The 25,623-nt window shown below is 38.5% G+C and overlaps 1 protein-coding gene across 4 annotated transcripts; it reads right to left on the minus strand.

Annotated features, from left to right (window-relative positions):
* Positions 1 to 286: 286 nt before the first annotated feature.
* Positions 287 to 24,164, minus strand: TBCCD1 (TBCC domain containing 1). 4 transcript variants are annotated; one of them, XR_009696967.1, is made up of 9 exons: positions 23,853 to 24,164; positions 20,972 to 21,350; positions 15,885 to 16,040; positions 13,089 to 13,455; positions 11,137 to 11,323; positions 10,502 to 10,999; positions 10,270 to 10,387; positions 5,022 to 5,172; positions 287 to 1,015 (listed from the first exon to the last, which is right to left on the minus strand). XR_009696967.1 is itself a non-coding variant. In XM_061166772.1 (8 exons), the coding sequence occupies exons 2-7, from the start codon at positions 21,305 to 21,307 to the stop codon at positions 5,043 to 5,045; spliced, it is 1,674 nt and encodes a 557-aa protein (XP_061022755.1). In that variant the 5' UTR covers positions 21,308 to 21,350; positions 23,853 to 24,164; the 3' UTR covers positions 287 to 1,015; positions 5,022 to 5,042. The 4 variants fall into 4 exon arrangements, 1 of the variants encoding a protein (XP_061022755.1); XR_009696968.1 differs by lacking the exon at positions 23,853 to 24,164 and adding an exon at positions 23,257 to 23,842; XR_009696969.1 differs by lacking the exon at positions 23,853 to 24,164 and adding an exon at positions 23,101 to 23,221.
* Positions 24,165 to 25,623: the final 1,459 nt, after the last annotated feature.

The following is a 25,623-nucleotide window of genomic DNA, read 5'->3' on the forward strand; positions in this document are numbered from 1 at the left end:
GTATTATGTGCCTAGTATTCTGAATTTTATAAACTTTAAAGAAAGTATCTAATTAATACCATTAATTTTATTAACCAATAGCAATTTCCAAAACACACTCTTATTACTCCAGTGTTTCTTTATTTGATAATGCTCTGCTTGGTTAAATTTCATCTTAAAATAAAAACTATAAGAACTCCAACTATAATTAAAACATTCTGAGGGTTAATTTTCACGTTAGAAATAAGAGATCAAGCCCTTTTGATATAATTACTAATTAAATGACCAAAGAGAATATGAAACAGCATTTATCAGCAATCAGATTATTTATTAAACTGTTTTCCTTTATCTTAAAGAACAACTCTCCTATCAAATGTAAACTTTATTTTGATATAACATCACAGAATGACTTTGGAAACCTTTCCTAAAGTTAAAACTTTATTTTTTAATCAAAAGGAGAAAATTACTTTTTAGAGTTTTATTGAAAATTTGAAGCAGAAAATGAAAAATAAAAATTCTACACAATTTCATTGCTGTATACGTTAAGGACTAAAATATCTTTCTATAAATGCTTTTCTGCTATATTTATACTTATACTCCAACAAGTCATACTTTCAATTCTTTTTTAAAAGACGTAGCAATTTCCATTTAAATACTTACAAAGAACTATAAAACTCTTATTTAACTCTAGAAAGGATGAAACCCTTTCATTATACAACTTAAAATGTAAGGTTTACTAAATCAATACTTAAGTCATTTTAAAAATATTAACATAATGTCTTCATCAACTTTTTCATTTTAGCATCATAAAATGAGCCTTCTGATATTCTATAAACAATATGTTTATAGAATAGAAGTTTAGGCTAAAATTCAGTGTAAACAGTAACAAATGAAATTGGAAGGAAACGTAAAGAAAGGTCTTAAATGGAAGAAAAGTCTCCAAAGTCTCGTAAGCAGCAAGAGCACCTTCCCCGTTCAGTTTCAACATGTGCACCATCTTCTGTTCATCCGCATGTTGCCAGGACCCTGAAAATGACTGAAAAAAAAAAACAAAAGAAAACAGAACTATAATCACTTAATTTTCTATCACCTTCAAGGAAAAATAGGAAAAAATCCTTTTCACAACGTCACATAAATCAATCAGATGATAATTTAGACTGATAAAACATGTGAGTTAAAAGTTAACTACATTCCTTTTTTCTGAGGTTCACATACAGACATAAAGAAAAGAAACTCACAAATAGACAAGGTAGTAAGCAGTGGGGATTAGTCTAAAGTAAAATTTTATCCTCTTATAGTTCCCATTTCCTTTGTATAATCTTCATCAGATTTTCCATTCTTAATCTCACTATTAACTTAGTTTCTAAGTGACAGACTTTATTTTCTTGGGCTCCAAAATCAATGCAGATGGTGACTGTAGCCATGAAATGAAAAGACGTTTGGTCCTTGGAAGAAAAACTATGACAAACCTAGACAGTATATTAAAAAGCAGCCACATTACTTTGCTGACAAAGGTCCATCTAGTCAAAGGTATGGTTTTTCCAGTAGTCATGTATGAATGTGAGAGTTGGACCATAAAGAAAGCTGAGCACAGAAGAACTGATGCTTTTGAACTGTTGTGTTGGAGAAGACTCTTGAGAGTCCCTTGGACTGCAAGGAGATCCAACCAGTCAATCTTAAAGATCAGTCCTGGGTGTTCAGATTGATGCTGAAGCTGAAGCTCCAATACTTTTTGGCTACCTGATGCAAAGAAGTGACTCACTGGAAAAGACCCTGATGCTGGAAAAGACTGAAGGCAGGTGAAGAGGACAACAGAGGATAAGATGGTTGGATGGCATCACTGAGTCGATGGATGTGAGTTTGAGCAAGCTCTGGGAGTTGGTGATGGACAGGGAAGCCTGGCGTGCTGCAGTCCATGGGGCTGCAAAGAGTCAGACACAGCTGAGTGACTGAAGTACGGTAAAATTATTTTTTCATAAAAAGTAATACATACTGAAAATATAAACAATGTATAAACAGTAAAGAATATGCTACCCAGCTTTGAAAAACAGTTCAGCAGTTCCTCAAAAAATTAAACATATGGCCTTTCAATTCTACTCCTGTGTAATGTATAATGAAGATAAATAAAAACATATCTCTATACAAAAATTTATACACGATAGTACACACAGCAGCATTATTCACAACAGCTAACAAATGGAAGCAACTCAAATGTCTATCAGCTGATGAACAGATAAAGTATGGTATATCCATATAATGGAATATTAATAGTTGTTTAGTTGCTAAGTCGTGTCTGACTCTTTTGCAACCCCATGGACTGTAGCCCACCAGGCTCCTCTGTCCATGGAATTTCCCAGGCAAGAATACTGGATTGGGTTGCCATTTCCTTCTCTCGGGGATCTTTCTGACCCAGGGATCACCCGTGTCTCCCATGTCTCCTGCATAGCAGGTTGTTTCTTTACCACTGAGCCACCAGGGAAGCCCCAATGGAACAGTATCCAACCATAAAAAGGAATACTGACACATGCTATAACATAGATAAACCTTAAAAACATTATGCTAAGTGAAAGAAGCCAGACACAAATGCCACATGTTGTATGATTCCACTTATCAATATATGAAATGTTCAAAACTGACAAATCAAGTGACAAACAGTAGGATAGAGATTGCCTAGGAACAGGGGGCAGAGGAGATATCAGAGTTGGAGGATTTGGGCATGACCAAATAGGAAAAGGAGTACGTCAAGGCTGTATATTGTCACCCTGCTGATTTAATTTATATGCAGAGTACATCATGAGAAACGCTGGGCTGGAAGAAGCACAAGCTGGAATCAAGATTGCCGGGAGAAATATCAATATCCTCAGATATGCAGATGACACCACCCTTATGGCAGAAAGTGAACAGGAACTAAAAAGCCTCTTGATGAAAGTGAAAGAGGAGAGTGAAAAAGTTGGCTTAAAGCTCAGTATTCAGAAAACTAAGATCATGGCATCTGGTCCCATCACTTCATGGGAAATAGATGGGGAAACAGTGGAAACTGACAGGCTTTATTTTTTGGGGCTCCAAAATCACTGCAGATGGTGACTGCAACCATGAAATTAAAAGATGCTTACTCCTTGGAAGGAAAGTTATGACCAAGCTAGATAGCATATTAAAAAGCAGAGACATTACTTTGCCAACAAAGGTCCGTCTGGTCAAGGCTATAGTTTTTCCAGTGGTCATGTATGGATGTGAGAGTTGGACTGTGAAGAAAGCTGAGCGCTAAAGAATTGATGCTTTTGAACTGTGGTGTTGGAGAAGACTCTTGAGAGTCCCTTGGACTGCAAGGAGATCCAACCAGTCCATCCTAAAGGAGATCAGTCCTGGGTGTTCATTGGAAGAACTGATGCTGAAGCTGAAACTCCAATACTTTGGCCAGCTCACACGAAGAGTTGACTCATTGGAAAAGACCCTGATGCTGGGAGGGATTGGGGGCAGGAGGAGAAGGAGACGACAGAGGATGAGATGGCTGGATGGCATTACCGACTCAATGGACATGAGTTTGAGTAAACTCTGGGAGTTGGTGATGGACAGGGAGGCCTGGCGTGCTGCGATTCATTGGGTCTCAAAGAGTGTAGGACATGACTGAGCAACTGAACTGAACTGAACTGATCCGTGTATATGGGCTTTATTTCTAGGGTGACGAAAATGTTCTGGATTTGTTCATGGTGATGGCTGTACAAACTTGTGAATATAATGAAAGCTGCTGAATTCTTCACTTTAAAAAGTGAGTTTCATGGTATGTGAATTATATCTCAATGAAAATTAAGAATAAGTTTTCTCCTACCCTAGACATCCAGTCTCATTCTTTAAAGACAAACACTCTAACAATTTCTTTATAACTTTTCAGAAATTTTAAAAGCATATAATTAGTATATAAATATGTGGGATTATCCCTCCTTTTTTTCTCAAACACACAAGGCAATATTTTACTCCCCTTCTCAGCTTTTACTTTCACTCCACTATAGATCATTCAGGGAGAACACCTGTAGATATACTCCACTCTTCTTAAAGATGCATTCCAAGCATGAATGAACTGGTTCATAGGCACCAGCCCTCTACTGAGAAGCATTTGGCTTGTTTCCAGCCTACAGCTATTTCAAATAATGCTACAATGAACATTTCTTTTAAACAGATCTTTACATATATGTAAGCTAAATCTAAGATGTGAAATTACGAAGTCAAAGCATGTGTGCATTTTTAATTCTGATTTTGTCAAACTATCCTCCAAAAAGGTTGCACAAATTTACACTTTGCTCAGTGGTAAGTGAAATGTCTTAGTGTTGTACATTACATTTTTGATCTTTGCCAATGTGACAGATGAAAAATAGTATCTTACATTTCTAATTTTAAGTGATAGTGAGCATCTTTGTAAGTATCTTTCCATGAACTACCTACTTATGTCCTTTGTGTTTTCTATTGTGAGTCTTTAAAGATACTTTCAAATAGCAAAATAAGCTAATTTCTATTAAAAAAAATACTATATATTTGGATTAAACAACTTCCAGTAAATGTGTCTGTATCTATGTCCTCTTCTATTGAATCTGCAGGTTTCCTAGAGTTTAGTATTCAAACCTTCATTTGATTTAACTCTAGTTATTTATTAATGCACAATTAACAAAGATTAGCTAAATTAAATGAATAGTATGTGGGCTTGCAGGATAGAGGTGAAATGTGTTAGAAAGCGTAATCCTTAAAGCCATATACAGGGAAGTACAGAACAGCTTTGGACTGTGCCAGCAAGAGACAAAAAAGACAAATTTGGCTATTCTATTTGCTGATAACGCTATAGGTTCTGCTTGAATATTCTGGTTGGTCTTCTTAGTATAAAATGTCATAAATATGGGCATGTAAAATTCTGTATATGCTGGTGGGAGCAGTGGGGGAAAAAAGCAATGGTTGGTAACATAATAGTCTGGGTGGTGTTTTTTTTTGTTTTTTTTTTGGCACACTTATAAGATTTCCTCCAAATAATTTACGTGATTGCCATTGTAAATACCTACCAGTGTTTCGATGAGGAAGTCTTATCCTGCTGCTTGTTTGGAGCCTGCTGCAGGAGGCACAAGACTGTCCAGCTGCTGACGGTGTCCTGTATTAATCAACCACTCATAAAACTTGTTTTCCACAAGTACCTGAAACTGCTTCCTTTGATCCCTAAAATTGCAAAAACAATGCACTCATATTAATTTTATACCAAGTGGTTATAAAATGCTTTAAAAGGATAAATTTCAAATTATTTGTAGTTATTCATTTGTTCTCTCTGAATGATTGCTCTGTTCAGTTCTACATACTACATCACCACTACCACCACCAAAAAAAAAAAAAAATGATTGGTCAAATATAATTTTCTCTTTGTAAAAACTTGTCAGTAATTATATATTTTGTTCTACTGTGATTATTCACTCAACAGATATTTGCTGAGGACCAGTGATGGTGGGTAGTGTTCTGACTGATGAGACATGTAAAGAAAGAAGAAATAGCCTCTGTCCAGGCAGGTTTGCACCACAAGACTCCAGAAGGAGTGGTTCCCATTGTGATCTATGTAGTCTGTGCTCCTTGTGAACTGCATATTCTAGTAGGGAATACAGGTAATAAATAAAGTGTGTGTATGTGAACTTAAGTGGTTAGGAAGCAGAGCAGAGTAGGGAAATTGAGAGTATTGGGAATGCTAATTGAGGAAGGACGGACAGGAGACACCTGAGAGCACACTTAAACAGAAATCTGAATGAAGTGGTGGATTAAGCCAAATAAATATCTGGAGAAGAACATTCCAGGCAGAGGGAACAAAAAGTGCAAAGGCTCGAGAGTGAAAGAATATTTAACATGTTCAGGATAAGCAAGAGAAGAGAAGTTCCTGACAGCCAGGAGCTGGCTCAGCACCTAGGCTTAGATAGGCCTAGGTGTAGTCTGGATCTAGCCTGGCTGTGGTGCTATTTTGTTAAACATAAATAATCCCACAGCACACCAATAGCAGACAAGATCGTTATGGGATGATGCTAGATCAAGACAGAAACAAAACCACTCCATAATCATATCTCAGGTCTGGATGAAAAACAAAAACATTTTGTGATCCAAACCACAAAAATGACCAAGCATTACCCTTTCCTGGCTAATGAGTGACTGCTATTTCTTTACAATTATATTTTTATCCCCTTTATTCCTCTCTTCTTTAATATAAAAATTATTATAATATCAAATCACAGAATTACCCTCACTTCCAGACTGCATCCAACTCACAACAGGACCTTCCCCCAAATCATCTATCACAGACAAAATGCAATGATCAGTTCTTTTAAACATGCTTTTACGGAGATGTAACTAATTCTCTCCCTCCTTGCAATAAGTAATGATATCCAACTTTATTCTACAGATACATTCCTGGTAGTGTATGGCTGGATGGCAACGAGTAAGTAAGATCACAGCATGGTGGGAGAACAGTGAATAAGGAAAAGAATGGCAGAAAAATGAGGCAGAAAGGGCCTGGTAGGTACCACAAAGGTTTTATATTGCATTTTATTTCAAGTATGACAGGGACTCATTAGAGGAGCCACAGTAAGGAAATGATATAACCTAATCACTTTGAAAGGATGATGTTGGGAGTTTCCTTTCAAATTAGTCAGTAATTCCTCTGTCTCTCCATGTTCCCAAGGTGAAATTGTGTGCTCTTCCTTGCTTCTAGTGTTATCAAGGATCTTACCACTTGAAGACACTATGACTCACAGTTAACATGTATTACGTGCCTTACCATATTCCAGATTCTGCACATGTGTATAAGCTTTCTGTATGTGTGAGGAAATCTAGGCATCTAAATACCAGCAGCATCCAAACAACAGAATTGCTTTAAAAGACTGTTTTTCCAATGATCCACTTTTATATCACATCATTATAATGATTATATTATATGTGATAATAGTTCACAGAAAACAGTAGAGACACTAAGAACATAGGTTCTGGAACCAGGATGACTAGATGCAAATCCTGATTCTTTGGGTAAATTACTTAAATTTCTCTGTTCCTTAATTTCCTCATCTGTGATAAGGAATTGTTAGGAAGAAGAAATGAGTTAATACAGAGAAGGTACTTAGAACAGTACATGGCACATAGTAAGTGCTCAGTACATCTTACTTACTATTATGGTCATCAGCATTGTTTTGCTAAGCTGAACATGACTGATCCATATTATTAGTACACTGGTGGCTCAATCAATGAGATACAAACCAAGTGGAATGTTTGTTACAGGTAACAGCAGTATTTTTACAGAAGATTCCCAGGTAAAGCATGAGTTGTGACTATTATTGATGTTTATATTTTTGGTAGCCAGCAACTGTTCTGAAGAAGCTAAATGCAAACTTACTTACAAAATAAAAAGAGCCTCACAGACTTAGAAAACAAACTTACGGTGGCCAGTGGGAGGGATGAGGGGAAGGGACAGTTAGGGAGTTTGGGATGGACCTGTACACACTGTTATATTTAAAATGGACTAACCAAAAAGGACCTACTGTATGGCACATGAAACTCTGCTCGATTTTATGTGGCAGCCTGGATGGGAGAGCAGTTTGGAGGAGAACGGATACATGTGTATGTATGACTAAATCCCTTTGCTGTCCACCTGAAACTATCACGACATTGTTAATCTGCTATACCTCAATACAAAACAAAAAGGTTTTTTAAAAAAAGAACCTAAATGCAAGTGTGTAAGTATATACTTCCTTCCTTAATCCATATGCCACAAAAATGCATCCAGAAAATTAGATGGCTGGATTGAGTCTTTTTTCAACAATTTCTCTTAGAATGAAGTCAACTCTAACAGGTCACGTCTCAGATACTGAGTAAACAATCTCACCTAGAAGATGTGTCTCTCAAACTCATCACTAAGAAGGGGGTCTTACACCCACACTACTACACAGGTACAGGACACACCACTACAGTGTCTTATACGTGCATCATTACTATAAGTTATCTTTATTAATGGACCTTTATATAAATCTTATCAGGTAGAAAATACACCATATATATGTGATATAGCCAGGAGATAGATCAGATGACACCTTCAATGTCACACAATAAGTGGCATGGTCTGTACTAATTCCTGACTCAGAGTACTTTCCCCTACAATACAGACACAGCTGTCCAAAGAACAACACTAATTTTAACATCCAATAAAATCAAGAGATCTAATTAAAATAGGCACTTCTAGTTACATATCAAGTCATAGCTCTGGATCATGAGAAATAGAAACATTTTTAGAATGGCTGCTATTTTCCCAGATAATGATAATCAGGAAAAATAATAACAAACAAAAAACTAATACCAAGCAAATGGAATCCAATTATTAAAGTAAGAGTTTTTCTAAGTCTTAAGGATCAAGACATTATCAGGATATAGGACATTTCAAGTAAACAGCCTCCAAAAGAACTAGATACCCTCTTCTCAAACTAGCTCCAGCTCCCAAATGGACGCAGCACCCCTCCACCTTGTGGTACTATAATGTTTCCTAGTTATCCTTCCTATCATCTCTAACAAAATTAAATACCAAAATATTGTACAGACAATAATTACTTCATTACTAAATAATTACTTAATAATTATTCTGAGCACCCACTACTTTTTAAGTTGTATATGCTATTCTGTCCAGAAGAAAAGTGATCAAAGGTGTCTAAACTGGAGTCCAATTTTTGAAGTCATCTTTGTCTTTTTTAGAAAATCTTGTACCAAGTTCAGCCTCCTGTCAAAGTATTTCTGGTTTTCACCCCCTTTATCTCCATTCTAGTCCAGTTTCTTAGTCTAGAATATCGTAATATCACCCTGACTTCCCTCTTTCAGATCTAATCAGAGGATCTTCATATGTGCCAATCACATTTCTTTATCTGCCATATCATCTAATAATGTGGTTTGCATATTGTAGGCATTCTATAAATGTTCCTGAATAAATGAAATGGCTTTCTGAACTTCATTCCATTGTTTAAACCCTTTTATGCCTTCTACTACTTAATTCCACATAAATCTAACTCTTATTGACTGATATGCAAGATTCTACATATTCTGGCTTGATCTACTCATACCAGTTTAAACATCATTATCCACACCCAGAATCTTGTTTAAGCAACTGATTTCCAGGACACCTTGGGTCTGCTTCTGCTTCTACATCTGTCCCTCTAGTGCTGCTTAAAGTATTCTACCTAACCCTCAATTCCTATCCAAACTCTGCTCATTTTTCAATGTCCAACACAAATTCTTTTTCCTCCATCAATCTTCTCCGACTACCCACACTCATGTTTTCTAAATCTTCTTTATATATGCTTTATATATAGTGTGTCCCTGACTCCTAGAGTTTAAAGACAAGTACCCCTGAAATAAAATTTTATGGTGGACATAATAAACCATAACCATCTATCAAGCATGTTATTAAAAACAAGATACTTTAGTACCTACAAAGTAGGAAAGAAACAATTTCAGAATAAAAGACAGTATTCTAAGTTGACTAAATTTAGCACTACCTAAAAATACTGTACTTATTTTTCACATTTTACTATGAATTAGAAACTTTGACAAAAACTGGCACTACATGGACCAGCATTACGAGTCCACTTTTGGGAAGTCTGTCTGTAGAGTAGAGGAGCCAGGACCTGTATTTTTTAACAAGCTCTTTAGATGATCCTGACACACAACCATTTGAGAACCACCAATATACTGCAGAGAAGAAAATTAAAAACTAAGAGTAATCCATTTATGATTGACCTTATATATGGTCCTTAAGTCTTATATCTGTCAGTTAAACTGAAGCTTCTTAAAAGGAGAGAGTCTATTTGGGAAGTACATACTGCTATATTTAAAATGGATAACTAACAAAAACCTATTGTATAGCACATGGAACTCTGCTCAATGTTATGTGGCAGCCTGGATAGGAGGGAATTTTAGGGGAGAATGGATACATGTATTATGTATGGCTGAGTCCCTTCACTGTTCACCTGGAACTATCACAGCATTGTTAACTGGCTTTACCCCAATACAAAGTTTTTTTGTGTGTTAAAAAATAAATAAATAAAATTTACTATACCAAAAAAAAAAGGAGGGAGTCTAATACTTGAGTATCTATCCACTTGCTCCCATCCCCCAACCAAACAGTGCCTGGAATACTGACCTTAACAAAAGACACCCTTTGTCTTTTTTGTTTGTTTAGCACAATTATAAACATGTGCAGATTAATTTGGGGGGCTTCCCAGATGGCGCAGTCATAAAGAATCTATTTGCCAATGCAGGAGACGCAGGTTTGGGGGTTGGGAAGATCCCCTGGAGTAGGAAAACGCAACCCACTCCAGTAGTCTTGCCTGGAGAATTCCATGGACAGAGGAGCCTGGCGGGCTTCAGTCTATGGGTCACAAAAGAGCCAAACACGACTGAGAGACTGAGCATTCATGCAGATTAATTTGCTTTCCCGTGGAGTTTTACGTAAGACAAGTCACTACTTCTAGAAAATACTCACTTTGTTAAACGAGCTTCCTTCACAGTTTTCTGCCAGACCTGTATCTTTTTTTCTCTTTGGCTCAGTGCTTTCTGATATGCAGATGGAAGACCCCCAGGTATCTCTGTTGTGTCCCCTTCCATTTCAAATGGAATAATAAACACGTAGAATTCACATGGTGGTAGGAGTTGGAAGACACTTGGGCTGCTGTTCTCTCTGCACACAATCATGGGATTATCCCAATAGTTAGGCACTGTAGCAAGGCCGGTCCTGGCCATGTGGTCCTCCAGCATTGGGTAATGGGTATGAAAAGGGGCAAAAGTTACTCTCTGGTTCCCAGAGAGAATAAGGGGGCGTGTAGGTGTCAGAATGTGAAAGATGCAACCTGTCGTCGACGAGATGGACAGACGATGGCAAACAGCAATGACTTTAACGCTGTCACAGCTGTGGAGGTGAAGAGCAGTCTGTACAGGGCCCAGGACAAAGGTGCTATTTCTGCACTTCTCAATTGTCACTGATCTGAAAAATGAGGTAAATTCCTCTGAATAAGATTAAAAAACATTTGACTACAATATTATTCTGTGATGACAAATAAAAGAACCAACCCCATTCTAAAGAAGATGCCACGACGTCAAAACACTATGAAGACTGCTTACCGTAAGGGAGAGAGCAGATATATAAAAGACTCGTTACAACGATGGATCTTTACATGTGCCCCCACCAGAGTATCTGAGCTCTTGGCCAACGTTTGCTTGTAAACCTGGCTCATCACCACCATGCGGTGCATCCTTGGGGCCACATGAGTATTACAGGCAATCTTCGCTCTCTTGGTTGTCCCTGCAACTATTTAAGAAAAATACAAACGAGATAGTTTCAAAGGAAAACCATCATCCAAATGAGCTTATACATATCTACATGTCCACATGTCTAAAATTAGATATATAACAGGTTTAAAAAAGTGTTAGATCTGGGTGTCAGGTAAAGAGGTGTATGCTATACTACTCTCTGTGCTTTTCTGTATGTTGCCAAATTTTAAATTTGTTGTCTTTTTAAAAAATGGTTAAGTCTACAATCCATTCAAGACTGCCTATAGATCTAAGATTTTTTTCATGTCTTTGTGCCTAAGGCCATATGGCTAGTAAGTGGTAGAGTTGACGAAATTCAAATATCTTCCCCAACTCACCTTAATTTATCATCCCAACTCCAAAATATTCTTTTTAAATTGCCATAATACAAATTCTGAACTCCTCCTAAGTTACTTAGCACATCATTCCATGCATTCTATTTAGGTTCATGTCTTTACTCCCAGGATCATTACTGAGAGTACATCTTCCTCTCAGACATGGTGCCTTGCACAAACTCACACTCAAAAACTGTACAGGCTGCCCTCCTAACACAGTCTCACCATGACATCATTGCTTTCTCAGACTGTACTTCCCTGCAAGCCATCAGGGCCACTCTTGTAAAGAAAACTGCCAAATGTGGAGAGGTCACATAGTATGCTATTCTTTTGAAACAATTCTTATTGTTTTCTTTTATTAGAAAACTAATATATGGCTACTATAGAAAATTTTTAAATACTATAAGTAAAACAAGATGAAAATTATTTGTAATCCTACTGTCTAACACATTTTATAATCCTAAGAGGCCAGATGTCCTTTTTCCTCCTAGTACTTTCCCTAACAATGTTTAAAAACGTACTTGCACCTATATTTCTTTTATCAACATCAACAATTATATAGTATCTCCTGTTTATAGGAGCCATATATACCTGAGAATCTGACCTCATGCTAGAGCAATAACTTGGTTGCATATAAAATACTTGGATCATTATAGATGTTGCTCAACTGTTTTTTGAATTTTAGCATTACAGAAATTTGATACAAAACTGATCTTTTTTTTTTTTTTTTTACATTTGCATGGAAACTATTTTTTGTTTATCTCTGAAACTCAGAGATTTGGGAAGTATATTCTAGTTTTTTCCCACTAATTTTGCCTGGCATTTGCCTTAGTGGAGCACCTACTTCTGAGGCCCTCTTCTCTTAAAACTTATACCTGGGCCCCAAGAAGTCATACAGTACCTGAACCTATTCCTTTAGCTATCACTGGACTATCAGAAGTAGATACCTTTGCAACCAAAGTCAAATTCTCTCTACTATGAATTTAAATTTCTAATTCAGAAATAGCTAGTCTGCCTGTGTCTGTATAGCTAAAAGAACTTCATTTTTGCAACAACTCTATGAGGGTATAACTGCGGAATAGCCAATTTCTGCTAAGAGGCACAGAAATGGGAAAGCTTCAAGCAAATCTGCATGAGAGTGAAAGGGAAAATGAGGCAGAAAAGACAAAAGTAGAGCAAAGAAAGGACTAACTGAAGTTGGAGTTTCTGTTAGCTGCAACCAAAGCAAGCTGGACTAATGAATCAACTGAGATTGTTGCTGCCTTGAGAAAAAGTCATTTACAAAAGAGATGTTCCCTTTTTTCCCTTCTATAGTAGCAATACTCTTGAGGTCTTCCACAAAAGATGTGTGATCACTAATACACCAGAAAACACTAGGTTCCACAACCTGTCATTCAATTTAATATAGATTAAGATACTAATAAATACCTTGGTGAGCCCAAGCCAATTTCTTGCCAGACTTGAGGCAAGCAGATGTACCGAATGGATTCCCAGTCAAGCAGGTTCTCAACCAGGCTTCCAGCTTGTAGAAAGAAAAAGTCTTAGAGGTCTTTGAGAAGCCAGTTTCGGCATGCAGTGGTTGCCACAGTGCAAGTTCATAGAGCGGATATATCTTCCTGGCTCCACTCACTGTACCTTCGATAAGAAAGCTGAGCGCCACAACAGCTTCCCGAGAGACTAGACTACTGTGGGTTGAATGAAATGATGCAGTAAGTTGCTCTGGGTCTAAAAGCAGCTCAAGGAGATCTGACAGATGATCACAGACAAAAGCCTGATGACTGTAATCATTCCAGTTCTAAAAAATATCAAAAGAAAGCACTCTTAACAGAACAAAGAGATTCAGTGAGATCTGAAACCTTTATATTTTAATTGTTTTATGTTTATACTTTGCCTCATCCCCCCAAAAGGATTTAAGGTGACTATACAAAACTTATAAAGATTTTCTGTGCATGTGATAGGTATAAAGAGATTCTATCCTACCTAAGATAATCCAAAAGTAACGCTAGTAGCTAAGCTTCAGTGTGTGCCAAGCATTGTTAAAGAAACTTTATCATTATTTAGTCCTAGCAGCAGTCTTAAATGAAATGCCATTACCATGCCCATTTCACAGATGAAGAAATGGAGATACAAAAAGAAACTTGCCCAAGGTCACACAGCTAGTAAATATTCCAAAAGTTTAGATCAAACATTTCATGAAGCATTAGGTTTTTTTAATTTACCTTCTCAAATCACAGAACTAATTTCAAAATCCAATGAAAAAAGGCAACTGATCTTACAGTAGTCAGATTTAAAAGAAGTTATTACTTTGGGAATAAGCTTTGAGTTGGCAGACGTTCTAATAACTTGGCTCATTCATTTGACAGATATTTTTTGAATACCTCTTATGTGATATGACCAGTGTTAAGTGATGAATTATACAAACTGAGTAATACATAGTTCCTGTCCTCAAGGAATTCAGCATCTGTGTAGTGAAATGGCAACATAAACTAAAACACAATGAGATAAGGCCTATAGCAGAGATCTGAAAGACGGTCTATGGGCAGGAGAGGAACAAGAACGCCATCTGGGGAAAACAAATCTCAGTGTAGCGCTGTTTGAATAGATTCTTGATTGACATTGGTAGTTTTGCAAACGGATCAGGAAACAAGGCATTCTAGCCCTAGGAACCTGCATCCGAAGGCCTATAGGAGTGAAATTGCGTGCTATGTTGAGAGAAGTGAAAATTCTGGGTGGGGTGTAGGGAGCACGCTAGGAACTGGCAGGGGAAGGTAAAATGGTAGGCAGCGTCCATTCAGCAAGAGCCTTGCATGAAATACTAAGGTCTCTGGGTTTCACTGTGTGTGCCAGAGATTTTCAAACTATTTTGAAAATAGCTATACCATTTTCTCTTTTGAATAAACTCTCTTTTGGATGCCAGAGAACACTTTAAAGCAGAGCTGCCCACAGCCTCACCTGCTCTTCCTCCCTCTTGCTACATCTCCCTCTCCCATAGTAAGCAGGCTGGAGAGGACTCCAAAGAGTACAAGGGTGAAAGCAACAATGACAGTGAGAATTCACTGATGGAGTTCTGACAGGAGATGGATACAACTGATCTGTATTTTGGAAACTCCAGTGTAGTAGTAGGTGGACTATAGAGTAAAAGCAGGATGATCAAGTAGGATCTAATACCAGAAATAAAAGCAAAAAAACAAACAAAAAAAGACACACTAGGACCTATATAAGAAGAAGAAGAAAGACAAATTTTTAAAGTTATTTTGGAAACAGAATCAGTAAGGCTTGACAACTATGTAGGTATGGGCAGTGATAAAGAGAACGTGGGTGGCTGGCTGGTAGTAACTTTCACTGGCACAGGGAACACAAGTTAATTCAAGTGAAGGGAGATTTACTGCAGGGACACACAGTCATCTCCTAAATGGAAGTACAGGAAGGCCTCATCAGAACTGGAACTGGAAAGCCAGTTTGAACCTCTTCCTCTCCCAGGACTGTGTGCATATCTGTCCCATTCTCTTCTTTTTCTCTGATTCCCTCAGAGTTTCTAATCCATCACAACTCCAGGTCACTCACAAATGTGGTAGCTGTGCTGGTCTCAGTGCCACATGAGCTACCAGCTCAAATACCCATCACCAGTTGGTAATTTCTTCAACCCCTAGGGGTATTGTTTGGGCCATGGTCACCATTTCAAATCAGATCAATTTCAAATTCATGCCAAGGAATGGGTTACTCTAGTCAAGTGTCCATCCCTGATCCAGTCAGTTGCTGGGAGAGGCCATACACAAACTAAAGTCACCATATACTGGCGCTTACTGTGCAACAAGTCATGTGCTATATGTTACTGAATTCTCACAGCCACTCAGAAATAGGCATTATCATCACCGTGTAGAGAAAAGAAGCCAAGCAAGAGAAGTTAACTGACTTGCCTACAATCAAGCGAAATTGAATTCAACATTTGCAAAAATGTGAACACTAATTAAGAGTAAAGTAAATGATTTGCCAGAAAATTATCTAAGTGATTTTTGTGTCATTGAAGGAACTGAAATCACTTCTCTATGTTATTAAGACTGTACATGTTGATTTTGTTTTATAAATAGGAAAAAAAGTAAAAAGCAAAACAACCCAGCAAATCTCTGGCTTATATAAGTTATTCAAAGTAATTTTTAATGAAGGCAATATATCTCCCTCGAAAATTGTCCCTTTCAAAGAAAGAGACCATAATTTAAACAGTACCTTATTATGACAACTGGATTTTTCAGTCAGGTCAGGAGACTGAGATCTGTGTTTGGGACTAGGCCACTCTTCTCCAATCAAAGATGTCCTCAAGGAGACCTTGTTTAACTGCTGTATATGTAAGAAGAGCAGAAACTGCAGGGTGTCCACTGAAAGCTGTCCAAGAAGAAAATAAATGATGAATACATGTCCTAAAATGACATCAACCACTAGTCTACAACTAAGTAGGTATAGTAAAAGAAATTCACATCTGTATTTTGATCCTAAAAGGACAAATGCAAAAATGTTTCTAGCATTGAATACATATGTCTCTGGTACCCAGATGTAGGAGTGTCTAAAACTAATTAAACTGGAGTCACTTATCTTCTCAGAAAGCTATGTAGCATCTATGGCCATTGAGATTCTCTCCCAAAAGTCATGAAGCACATTCTTTTTAGAAGAATATTATTTCAGAAGTTTAAAATTATATTTAAAAAATCTTAGTAATTTGAATTAAAAAGTAGAAAGAAAGGAAGGAAATTTAATCAAGACACAGAAGTTAGTTTAACATAACCATAAACTTATCAAGAAAGTTTAGGATATCAGAGTAACATCTGAAACTATGTAATTTTTTGGTGTATGGTATTCTGTGGAGGAGCAAGCCTCAGGTTCTCATCAAATTCTTTAAAAAGTACTTGATTAAAAAAAAAATACTACTGGCCTGACAAATGTTCCTAAATCATTTCTTATTTGAAGAAGGTATGGTTTGAAGCTCATGATTATCCTCATATACCCATTCCCATACACATACAATGGAGGCAAAAAAGTGAAGCAATACCTCTAGGACTACAGATTGCCAACATGGCTCAAAATCATGAAGCCTAAGGAACTTAATAATATGGATTCTCAGAACCACCTAAACCTAGCTGTTCAAATCAGCAGTCAACATGGAACCTCATGAATCTTATGTATTTTTTTTTTAAGTTTTTTTCTTAACTAAAGTTACTTTCTTAACTAAACACTTTGAGGTAACTGTAGTTTCACATGAAGCTGCAAGAACAAAAATGTGATGTACTCTTTACTCAATTTCCCATCTTGCAAAACTATCATGCACTAGTATTGACAGGGTATTGACATGGATGCAGTCAGGGTAGAGAAACTTCCATCCACACACGGATCCTTCATGATGCCCTTTTATAGCCACACCTACTTCCCACCTTCCCTCACCCCTTCTTCAGCCCCTGGACACTTTTCTGTTCTCTATCTCTTCTGTCATTTTAAGAATGTTACATAAATGGAATCATAGTATGTCATCTTTTGGGACTGACTTTTTTCACTCAACATAATTTCCTGATTTTATACATATTAGTACTTCCATTTAATAATTATTTGTTATATTGTCATTACTTCTTCATATACCTGCCTCTCCATGAGACTATGAGATCTCTTTTTCATTTTTATGTCGCTAGTAACTAGCACAGAAACTAGTACATAGTAAGCACTCAAAAAACACTGGGGCTTCCTGAAGGTTTTATTCATCTCTGTATCCACAGCACTCACTACTGCACATAATTCAGTTCAGTTCAGTCGCTCAGTGGTGTCTGACTCTTTGCGACCCCACGAACCGCAGCACGCCAGGCCTCCCTGTCCATCACCAACTCCCGGAGTCCACCCAAACCCATGTCCATTGAGTCGGTGACGCCATTCAACCATCTCATTCTCTGTTGTCCCCTTCTCCTCCTGCCCCCAATCCCTCCCAGCATCAGGGTCGTTTCAAATGAGTCAGCTCTTCGCAACAGGTAGCCAAAGTATTGGAGTTTCAGCTTTAACATCAGTCCTTCCAATGAACACCCAGGACTGATCTCCTTTAGGATGGACTGGTTGGATCTCCTTGCAGTCCAAGGGACTCTCAAGAGTCCTCCCCAACACCACAGTTCAAAAGCATCAATTCTTTAGCGCTTAGCTTTCTTTACAGTCCAACTCTCACATCCATACATGACCACTGGAAAAACCATAGCCTTGACCAGACGGACCTTTGTTGACAAAGTTATGTCTCTGCTTTTTAATATGCTGCACAGAGTAGGCACTCAATAAATGTTTGTGGGCTGATGCTGAAGCTGAAGCTCTGACACCCTGGCCAACTGATGCCAAAAGCTTACTCACTGGAAAAGACCCTGATGCTGGGAAAGATTGAGGGCATGAGAAGGGGGCAACAGAGGATGAGATGGTTGGATGGCACCACTGATGCAATGGACGTGAACTAGGGCAAACTCTGAGAGATAGCGAAGGAGAGGGAAGCCTGGCGTGTTGCAGTTCATGGGGTCACAGAGAGCTGGACATGATTTAGCGACTGAACAACAACTAATTATAATGCCCTTCTCCTCCTGGTTGCTTGCCAAACTTTTTTTCAATTTCCAAAACCTTGTTTAGATATTATTTTATGTGGTAGAGTCTCGCTAAATGCTAACTAAATACCTTCCCCTCCTTGAGCACACAATTAGATGGCATTTCCCAGCCTCCTTTGAAACTGGATATGGTATAACTGGGTTACAATCAATGGAATATGGGTGGATTTACACATACCACTTTCAAGCCTCACAAAGAATAGAAGTGAAGGACTCAGGCCCTAGTGGGCATGGCCGTAGCAAACTGTATTTTATTTGCAACTGCTCACTTCCTCATCTTCCAAGGGGCTTACATGGCTCTACCCATGGCCACAGGATTTCCCTACTTCCTATGAGGTAGATTCTCTCCCATCTTAATATCAGGCATGGACATGTGACAAAGCTTTAGCCAATGGAACAAAAGTAGTTGCTGTTTATGTCACATCTGAGCAAAAGTTTTAAGAGGTGTCAAAACTTTTCTCCTGTTCTTTTGCTCTTCCCTTCTGTCGTAAGACAGGCATGACCATCACAGAAGCTGTTTCTTCAGCCCGAGTCCCCATATGGGCAGAAACATAGAGCCAGAGCCTGGAAAAGAGCCTTCACTAAGGTGCAAACTAAAAGTCAAATAAGCAAGAAATAAACTCCAGTTACTGTAAGCCACTGGAATTTCATTTTTGTTTGTTTTTAACTGCAGCAAAGCAGACTAGTATAACAGTGGCTCCAAAAGACAGAGGATGCCTAGATCCCTGAGTCATTGCTTAGACAACAGCAGCCTAGAGACTCATCCAACCAGATGCCTTATGTTGGGTGCCGCATGAATAAGAAATAAAATGTTACTGCACTAAGCCACTGAAATGCTGGACTCACTTGTTACTGTCATAAGCTTACTCTGATTAATGTACTTTCCCTGTGAAGTCTTTCCTCATCACCAGAATTATTCTCTTCTCTATTCTGTTTCTGTACTTTATGCATACTTTTACTGTATATTCCATACTATTAAATAGTACTTTTTAAACTGAAGTATAGTTGATGTACAATATTGTGTTAAATTTCATGTGTACAGCAAAGTGATTCGGTTACACACACACACACACACACACACAATTGATTCTTTTCCATTTTATATATATATATACATATTTGATTCTTTTCCATTATAGTCTATTACAAGATATTGAATATAGTTCCCTGTGCCATACAGCATATCCTTGTTGTTTACCTATTTTATACATGGTGTTGTGCATCTGTTAATCCCATACTCCTAATTTATCTCCCCACTTCCCCTTTGGTAACCACAAGTGTGTTTTCTATGTCCATGAGTCTGTTTCAGTTTTGCAAATAAGTTCATTTGTACTATTTTCTATATCCACACAGAAGTGGTATCATTTTTGTTTTTCTCTGTCTTACTTCATTCAGTATGATAATCTCTAGGTCCATCCATGTTGCTGCAAATGGCATGATTTCATTCTTTTCTATGATGAGTAATTAATATATGTATCTTCCTTATCCATTCATCTATTGACAGACACTTAGGTTGCCTCCAAGTGTTAGCAACTGTAAACATACTACTGTGAACACTGGGGTACATGCATCTTTTCAAATTAGAGTTTTCTTTGGATATAGGTCCAAGAGTGGGATTGCGGGATCATATGGTAGCTTTATTTTTATTTTAAGGAACCTCCATACTGTTTTCCATAGTGGCTGTACCAATTTACATTCCCGTCAACAATTTGGAAGGTAGTCTCTTCTCCACACCCTCCCCAGCATTTATTATTTGTAGACTTTTTGATGATAGCCATTTTGAATGGTGTGACGTAATACCTCAAAGTGATTTTTTTAAAAAATTTTTTATTAGAGTATAGTTGATTTGGGCTTCCCTAGTGGCTCAGATGGAAAAGAACCTGCCTGCAATGCTGGAGATCCAGATTCGATCCCTGGGTTGGGAAGATCCCCTGGAGAAGGGAATGGCAACCCACTCCAGTATTCTTGCCTAGAGAATCCCATGGACAGAGGAGCCTGGTGGGCTACAGTCCATGGGGTCACCAAGAGTTGGACATGACTGAGTGACTAATACAGTAATAGTTGATTTACAATGTTTGTTAGTTTGAGGTGCATAGCAAAGTGAATCAGTTACACATATATCCACTTTTTTTTAGATTCTTTTCCCATATTGATCATTTCAGAGTACTGAGTAGAATTCAATGTGGTTTTTGATTTGCACTTCTCTAATAATTAGCACTGTTGGTCATCTGCATGTCTTCTTTGAAGAAATGTTTATTAAATAGCACCTTTTTAATACACACCAGCTTCCCCTATTAGTCTATGAGCTCCATGAAGGCAGAGCTGCTAGTCTAATCATCTTTGAATCCCAGCACATAGCAGATGCACACTTAAAAATAGGCAGGTGCTCTTACCATAACATGTCAACAGTTCATAAGCACTCAAATACCTCAATATTAGTTTTAATGTCAATGAAAATATTTCCCTCTTCCAATTACAGGGTTTCTATATCATTCCACTTTGAGAGTAGATGAGTATGGATTGCTAAGTAAGGACTAATTCACTAAATACTGCCAAACTGGAAATGCTAAAACTTAAATGGTGCTTTGGGGTCACATGGTCATTAAAATCTAAAACGGCACACTTTACAGCTAGTACAAAAATTTTAAATAGTTTATTTCTCAAAGTAACTAAACACACACACATATACATATAAACTCATACCTGATTTCTTTGCTTTTCAACTTCATCCTCAGACACGCAGTTGGACAGAATCTCAGACCATTCCAGGCGCTCCTCTGGTGTCTTCAGTGCAAGACTATCAAACATTTCAAAGTAAAGCCATGCCAGATCCTTAGCCAACTGCAGCTTCCCACATGCAATGTGCCTCCACGTAGACCAAGACAGGCGTGGGTAACCTCCCTCTATGGTCCGTGTTCGCACATAGGTGGATATCTTCCTGAGATAGTGAAGACTGAACTTGGATGGAGGGGGAATCTGCAAGGCACCCACTATAAAGGGTTCTGCTTTCACCCAGAGGAGAACTCCGGACTGATCCATATTATCTCTAAGAACATCTGCGTGAAAAGGCTTCTTTGCATACCTAGGAAACAAAGTTTTTTTATAAACTAATTTGAAACAAAACTCATTTACACATTTTCTTGTAAGGTGACCTCTCCCTTAGCTGTTTTTAAATGTACTGCTGCTAAGTCGCTTCAGTCGTGTCCGACTCTGTGTGACCCCATAGATGGGCTCCACCAGGCTCCCCCAGCCCTGAGATTCTCCGGGCAAGAACACTGGAATGGGTTGCCATTTCCCTCTCCAATGCATGAGAGTGAAAAGTGAAAGTGAAGTTGCTCAGTCGTGTCTGACTCTTAGCGACCCCATGGACTGCAGCCCACCAGGCTCCTCTGTCCAGTTTAAAAAGTGAATCCAGTTTATCAAACAAAAGTAGAAAAGATTTTTGGCCAGATCTCATCATAATCTATTTGAGCAAGAAAAAAATGTGATAAAGCCATCTGACTTGAATTGTTCAAAGTGGTTGTTCTAGGAAGAGTATAAATGCGTGAGGTATGAAATAGATGCCTGCTCAGGATAAAGAAAAGAAGAAATGGAAAAAAAGAGCCATCCTATCACCAGAAATCTTTCTCTACCCTGAGGGCAAACACTAATCAAAATAAGGGGAATAAAACTTCAAAGTCCAATCACTTACACATAGAGGATGAGATTGATTAAAGATTTGGATATGTGTTGACCATATGAGTGCAATATCAACCACTAGCATGAGGTGGCAGACAAGAATGCTCATGTAAACATAAGTCAAAAAAAACTGATCAAGGGAAATTAAAGCATCTTTATTCTCTGTAACAGTTAACCTGCTCTGGCATATTCTACTGTCCTTAGTTCAGAAGCAATATTTTTAGATTTTGTTTGTTCATTGTTTGCTGTAACAAAAATACACCACTTTTATGGAATATTTATTAAATATCTAAAAATGGAAGGGGAGGAAAGTATCCACAGTCCCACCACCAAAGGGAAACTGGTAATATTTTACTGTACTTCTTTCCTTTCTTTCTACACAGGTTTTTGAATGATCATAGTTGTGATAATACTGTACATATTGCATTGTATGATAATACAGTTCTGTATTATTTTAAAAGCTGAAAAAATAAATATAATCCAGTTTATTCAACTGTTCTATTTTCAGACACCTTGTAAATTTAAAATTTTTCACAAAAACAAGACAGCCAAAATAGTGATCATTGTTGAAGCTGAATGATGAGCACATGGGGGTTCACTTACCTATTCCACTTTTATATATGTTAAATTTTTCCACAGTAAAAAGTTTAATGTTTTCACTTTTATAAATAATGCTATAATTACCATCTTTCTGCATATATTCTGGCTTGTGATTAATTCCCAGAGAAAATTTTCAAATGTGTGCACTTGTGAAATGAAGTAATTGACATTTCTCAAGTTCCTGCCATGTATGTCCACTGCTTTCCAAAATGATTATATCAAATTTTCCATCAGTTGACCAAGGAATGGTTTTCATTGAGCACGCCTCAGCATTAACTTCACTTTAAAAACCTTCATTTTATGACTGGATGAAAAAAAGTTTTACTGCTATTTTTGTTTGGCACTTGATTCTAAGAAAACTGTGCTTCTTTGGGGAATGCTCTGTTCAAAAAATAACGGACATAAATTAAGTGCTTATTATGTGCTTGTTAGCATTCTAAGTATTTCATGCTCTTCACCTTCTTTCATCCTTACAACCACCTAGAGATACATATGATTATCCCCATTTTCAGATGAGAAAACTGGGTCTTAGAAAAGTTAAGGGAGTTACTTACCTAAAGTCACATACTTGAGTTGGCAGAGAACCCTGGACTAGAATTCAAGTCAGTCTGACTTCAGAACTGAGCTACTTACAAATATATATATCAATACTTTAGGAACCCAGTTTTAGGGGAATCTGGAAAGTGGGAGTGAATCCAGAAGAGAATTACCAGAATGAGTTGTCTTAAATGGAGGGCCACGTAAGAGCCAGGTGAAGAATCATGGAAGCACGAACCCCAGAAAGGGTGTGAGAGGGTGGATGACAGCTATCTTTGAAGTCTCTGAGTAAAATCAGACGATGCAAGTTCTGTGAGGAAGATCTTGGCCCGCTCCAGTGTAGTCCACCTGTCTCTAAAGCGAGCAATCAAAAGCTCACTGGAGACGAACCCGCTAGTCTAACCACGAAATTCGAGACGGCTAAATTCATAAACATAAACTGAAGCTCCTTTCCGCTTCAAAAGCTCCCCCTGGGATGCCCTGGGATCCTGGTTTTTTAGGAGGGGAGACCGGCGTGAGGCCCAAGGCCGTCCTCCCGAGGCTTCGCCGCCACCTCATCCGCGGTCCGCGGTAGGACGCGGTCCAGGTTGGGACGCGGGATGTGCAGCCTGAGCGCGCCCGGATCAGACTTCGGGAACAGAGAAGCCCCAGCTGACAGGGTCTGTAGAGGACCCAAGACCTGGCGAGCGCAAAGGCTGCCTTTCCAGCCGGAGCCCGAAGCGAGATGGTCCCTCTCCTCCCTCCCTGGCGCGGGCCAGCGAGCAGTTACCTGCGAAGCCAAGGGGCCGTTCTACCGTACGTCTCTGGGTGCGGCCGTGCCTTGCGCGCCAGACCGGCCCCGCGCTCGTCGCCCACCTCTGCGCAAGCGCGAGGCCTCGCACCACCGAGACCGGGGGCACGACATTGCTAGAGCGGCCCAGTACTTCTTCCGCGGTCTGGGAAACACTTGGCTGGCGCCAAGAGTCCTTGATGCTGGAACCTGGAACCAGATCTGGCTGCTTTCTGGAGTCGCGCCTTTCTACTCAGGGTAGTAGGAAGTTTTCTATTGCTCCACAGAGCTGTGGTCAGCAACTAGCTGCTGGTAAGGTCAGCACGCTTTCATCAGTAATAATAATGAAAGTGACAGTTAACTTTTATAGAATACTATGAACTGGGCACTGATTAAAGCACCTTAACTTATCTCAGTCTTCCTAAGAGTACTCTAAGTACACTTGTTTTACAGATGAAGAAACTAGGGCTTAGAGAGGTGAAAGTAACACAGCGACCGAGCAAAGATACAAACCCAGGCTATCTGAAGCGGGAGCGACCAGGGTGAGCTCCTTAACTGTTAGCTTTTCCTCCATGTTACTGCCTTTAAGAAGTGTTTTTTTGGATTTCACGTAGTATAAGAACATCACTCCTTTCTCTAAACTTTCATTTTATGATTTTTGGCCATTTCCTGCTTTCTTAGTTCGTTTATGGCCTCTAGGTGTGGGAGATACAAAGGTAAATAAGACCATAAAATGCAATTTAGCTCCTCTTGCAGGTCGCCTCTCTCCCTTAGTAGGCATCTTCCTGAAAGCAGTAACCTGGTCTCCCTCTTAGCTCTGCACTGTGTCTGGCAGTGTTAGGCACTTGAATTACAGTAGTGAACAAAACATAAAGCCCTTGCTTTCTTGGAGTGTATATTTTAATAGGTAGAATAAATTATGCATTAGGAAAAAATAAAATACTTTCATATGTAAGTGCTACGAAATTTGGGGAAAGGAGTGAATACCAAACCTGAGCTGAGACCTGAAGAATAAGAAGCCAGCACAGGAAGATCACAGTCAAAGCGACTTTTACACCGTAGCAGACTCTGTTCTAAGCTGCAGTCTTAAACAGCTGTTAAGAGAACAGTCCAGATTCATGCTCTCATGAAACTGGCATTCTACTATGTGTGAGTGTTAGGGGCAGGGATGAAAATAATAAAATAAAACAGGGCAGTGTAAGAACAGAGGTTCAACAGTTGCTAATTTTGTTTGCTTGGTCAAGGAAGTCTTCTATAAAATGGTGACTTGAAGCTGTTATCTGAGTTTAAAAAGGAGTACCCATGTTAGGATCTGAGGGAAGAGTGTTTCAGGCAGAAAACAACTAGAATAAAGGCTCTAACCAGGAATGAGCTTGATGTATTAAAAAAAAAGATAAAGGAAACCATTTTGCTGAAAAAGGAGTATACTAGGTGAAGGTACAGATCATGTAAGTTTTTTGTCTGTTTCCTCAGCTTTATTGAGAAATAATAAGTTTCTTTCTGGCCCCATGTGCCTATAGAGTACTTGAAACTTGGCTACTGGCACACTGGAATGATGCTGAGAGTCTGGGCGCGTTCATTCATGCCTCCCCATGTCCTGCTTCCTAATTCTGACTTCTGCCTGCTGCCTGTCGTGATCACTTGATCACCGTAGCTGCATTGCCAATCATGGTTCAAATATTTATCTGTGAGGTTTGCTTTTTCTATTTAAGTTCCCATAAATTTTTATTTCATTACATTTATTCTGCAGATGATCATTGGCATGTTTGAA

The sequence above is a fragment of the Dama dama genome, chromosome 19 (assembly GCF_033118175.1).
Source record: "Dama dama isolate Ldn47 chromosome 19, ASM3311817v1, whole genome shotgun sequence".
Lineage (NCBI taxonomy): Eukaryota > Metazoa > Chordata > Mammalia > Artiodactyla > Cervidae > Dama > Dama dama.